This window comes from Ctenopharyngodon idella, chromosome 19 (genome assembly GCF_019924925.1).
Source record: "Ctenopharyngodon idella isolate HZGC_01 chromosome 19, HZGC01, whole genome shotgun sequence".
Classification (NCBI taxonomy): domain Eukaryota; kingdom Metazoa; phylum Chordata; class Actinopteri; order Cypriniformes; family Xenocyprididae; genus Ctenopharyngodon; species Ctenopharyngodon idella.
Window position 1 is genome coordinate 32,826,343 of NC_067238.1, and position 2,507 is coordinate 32,828,849.

The 2,507-nt window shown below is 47.2% G+C and overlaps 1 protein-coding gene across 2 annotated transcripts; it reads left to right on the top strand.

Annotated features, from left to right (window-relative positions):
* The first annotated feature begins 189 nt into the window (after positions 1-189).
* On the top strand, positions 190-2,507 carry LOC127501579 (UPF0500 protein C1orf216 homolog). Of its 2 annotated transcripts, none has more exons than XM_051873625.1 (2): positions 190-341; positions 1,249-2,507. In XM_051873625.1, exon 2 carries the CDS (start codon positions 1,277-1,279, stop codon positions 2,228-2,230), a length of 954 nt encoding a protein of 317 aa, XP_051729585.1. In that variant the 5' UTR covers positions 190-341; positions 1,249-1,276; the 3' UTR covers positions 2,231-2,507. The 2 variants fall into 2 exon arrangements, with proteins under 2 accessions (XP_051729585.1, XP_051729584.1); XM_051873624.1 differs by having other exon boundaries at positions 263-464.

Here is a 2,507-nt window from a genome sequence, read left to right on the forward strand (position 1 = left end):
TATATATATATATATATAATGATGCTTTAAAAAAAAAAAAAAACCATCGTCTGTTTTGACATCTTTTGGGGGTATAAAACCTCAATATACCAGTCCCCTCCCTCACTCATAAGCTTCGCTTGAAATAGTTTTCCCACACTGTTTTCCACTCATTTCACCGGTTCCTTCCCAGTTTAGGAAGTGAGTCATTGCCCAGTGGTCCGTTCCACGGGAAGAGAGAGCGGATGGGAGGAGGGAGGGAGAGGAGGAATCAGATTAGCATCGCTAGAGAGGCTCGTCGGAGGAGGGGAAAACAGGGAGGATCTGTATCTTATTCGCGGACGAAACACGGACAACAAACCGTAAGACAATGCCTTCTAATAATTGATTCTCGAATGTTATTGCCAATCATCGGTTTATGTAACGGCTAAATAAAATTGCAGCGCGGTTTGAGCTCTCTGTGGATCTCTCGAAGCCGTGATGGGGTGAGACTCCCGCTCTTACGTAATCCAGCCTTTATTCATCTAAATCTACTCATCGATAGTTTTTCTTGGCTTTTGCTATTGACTGTTGCTGATTATGTAAATCCGCGATGACATTTAATTTGATAACGTTTTCACTCGTTAGGCAGCTGGTCAGCATCGAGCTGCGTTTGATTGGAGGTTTAATGTCCAGTAATTTCCTTCGTCCCATGTATTTATCTTAACGCGGCGCTTCGAGCTATTCCAATCGAATCGCGTGAATAATTACAGCTGGCGTATTAAACATACTGAAATGCAGCGAGCCGCTCAGGTTAGCACACATTTTCGCTCCTGTTCTTGGGGCGGAATTGGACTAGGCTACTTGCAGATTTTATGTCTTCAATCATTTTATTATTTGCGCCCGAGGCGCGCGACCCTGAATCGCTAGTTGCTGTTCTTCAGCACCACATGGCCGCGCAGCGCTGTCACGCCGAGTGATTGACAGGCCCCTGAAGTTATTACGTGGACTATATCTGTGAGAGGACATCTGAATATTTCATGTCACCGAAATGGAGAACAAGCCGTGGAATTGCACCACTGAATATTTTATGCATTATTTTAACCGTTATTAGAGGGGTTTTAGCCACAGATATTATTTACTGTGTGTTAGAGGCCTTTCAGTGCTTCTGTTTTGTCTGAAACTATATTCATGTCCAAAATATATATTAATGCATCACTTTGCTTTTGGATCCTATAAAGACTCTTTTGTCAAATCACTAACTTTTTTTTTTATCTCCCCTTTTCTAAGTGCAAGTGAATCTCAAACAAAACTGAAAATGCTTCAGCAGGATCGGGCTGTGAACCCCGTCTTTGGAGGTCAAGCCCTGGTCGGACCGGTGCACAGCGGTCAGAAGAGATGCGAGAAAGATGGAAACTTTAACTTCCTGGGCCAGGATGATGACCCCATGACGGGAGATGAAAATCGCAACCAGGTGCGTCCAAGAGCTTTGGGGCGTGATCCGACTTTTTCTGCCAACCACTATGGATCTGGACCGCTCTCGCCCTTGTCCCGTCTGCCGTGCTGGAGCCCTCTGGAGCCTCTGCCCGAGATTGAGAGTGGAGATGATATGGGCGGCAGAGTGCCTCCGGATGGAGCTGAGGAAGGCAAGGTGGATGAAGAGATGAGGAGAGTGACGGATGATGAAAAGGAGCAGGCACTGGGAGAGAGTGAGAAAGTAGAGGAACTACTGGATGATGACGAAGAGGAGGATGGAGGGATAGAGTGGGCTGACAGTGACGAAGAGTTTGAATTCAGCTACAGGTCCGAAAGCTCTTCCCTGTTTAGCATGGAGAGTGGCGACACAGGAGCACACAACTCCATCTGGGACCAAATCTGCCGCGAACGTCCGTCAGCAGACAATGGGACCGCAGACGCCCTGAAGAACCAGAACCGTGCAGATAAGAAGGCAGAGCGGCGGCGAGAGAGCCTGGAGGGCATTGACGCAGTTGAAGACGGCTCGTCGGACTCGGACACCGACCCCTGTTCCGAGCTTCCGGACCTTATGGAGGCTGTTTGGACGCTACAGGACCGGGAGAGGTTTAAGGCACAGGAGATGGAGAAGCATCAGGTCCAGCTGACCATGTACCGCCGCCTGGCCCTCATCCGCTGGGTTCGCACCTTACAAAACCGAGTCCAGGAGCAGCAGAACCGCCTCCAGTCCAGTTTCGACATCATTCTCACACACAGGAAAGAGCTTCTGCGCATGGGCGCTGCCGCTGCCGCCCAATAACAGAGACACGGAGAAAAGTCATGAGACCAACTGATGACTCTTATCATGTGAAAAGTGATCTTTGCATCTTTGTGCATCTCGTTCTTTCCAATCAAATTTCCTCCTGGGTCTATGAACTATTTTGCCCTAATGTTCCTCATTATCACTATCATAAATGTGGTAAAAGTCCTCCGAAACATCACCTTTAGCTGTGTCCGTATGGTTCCTGATGTCTCCTTCTCCAACTACTATATATATGTTTTTGTGTGCTATAAAATAAATTATATTTAACAATTAA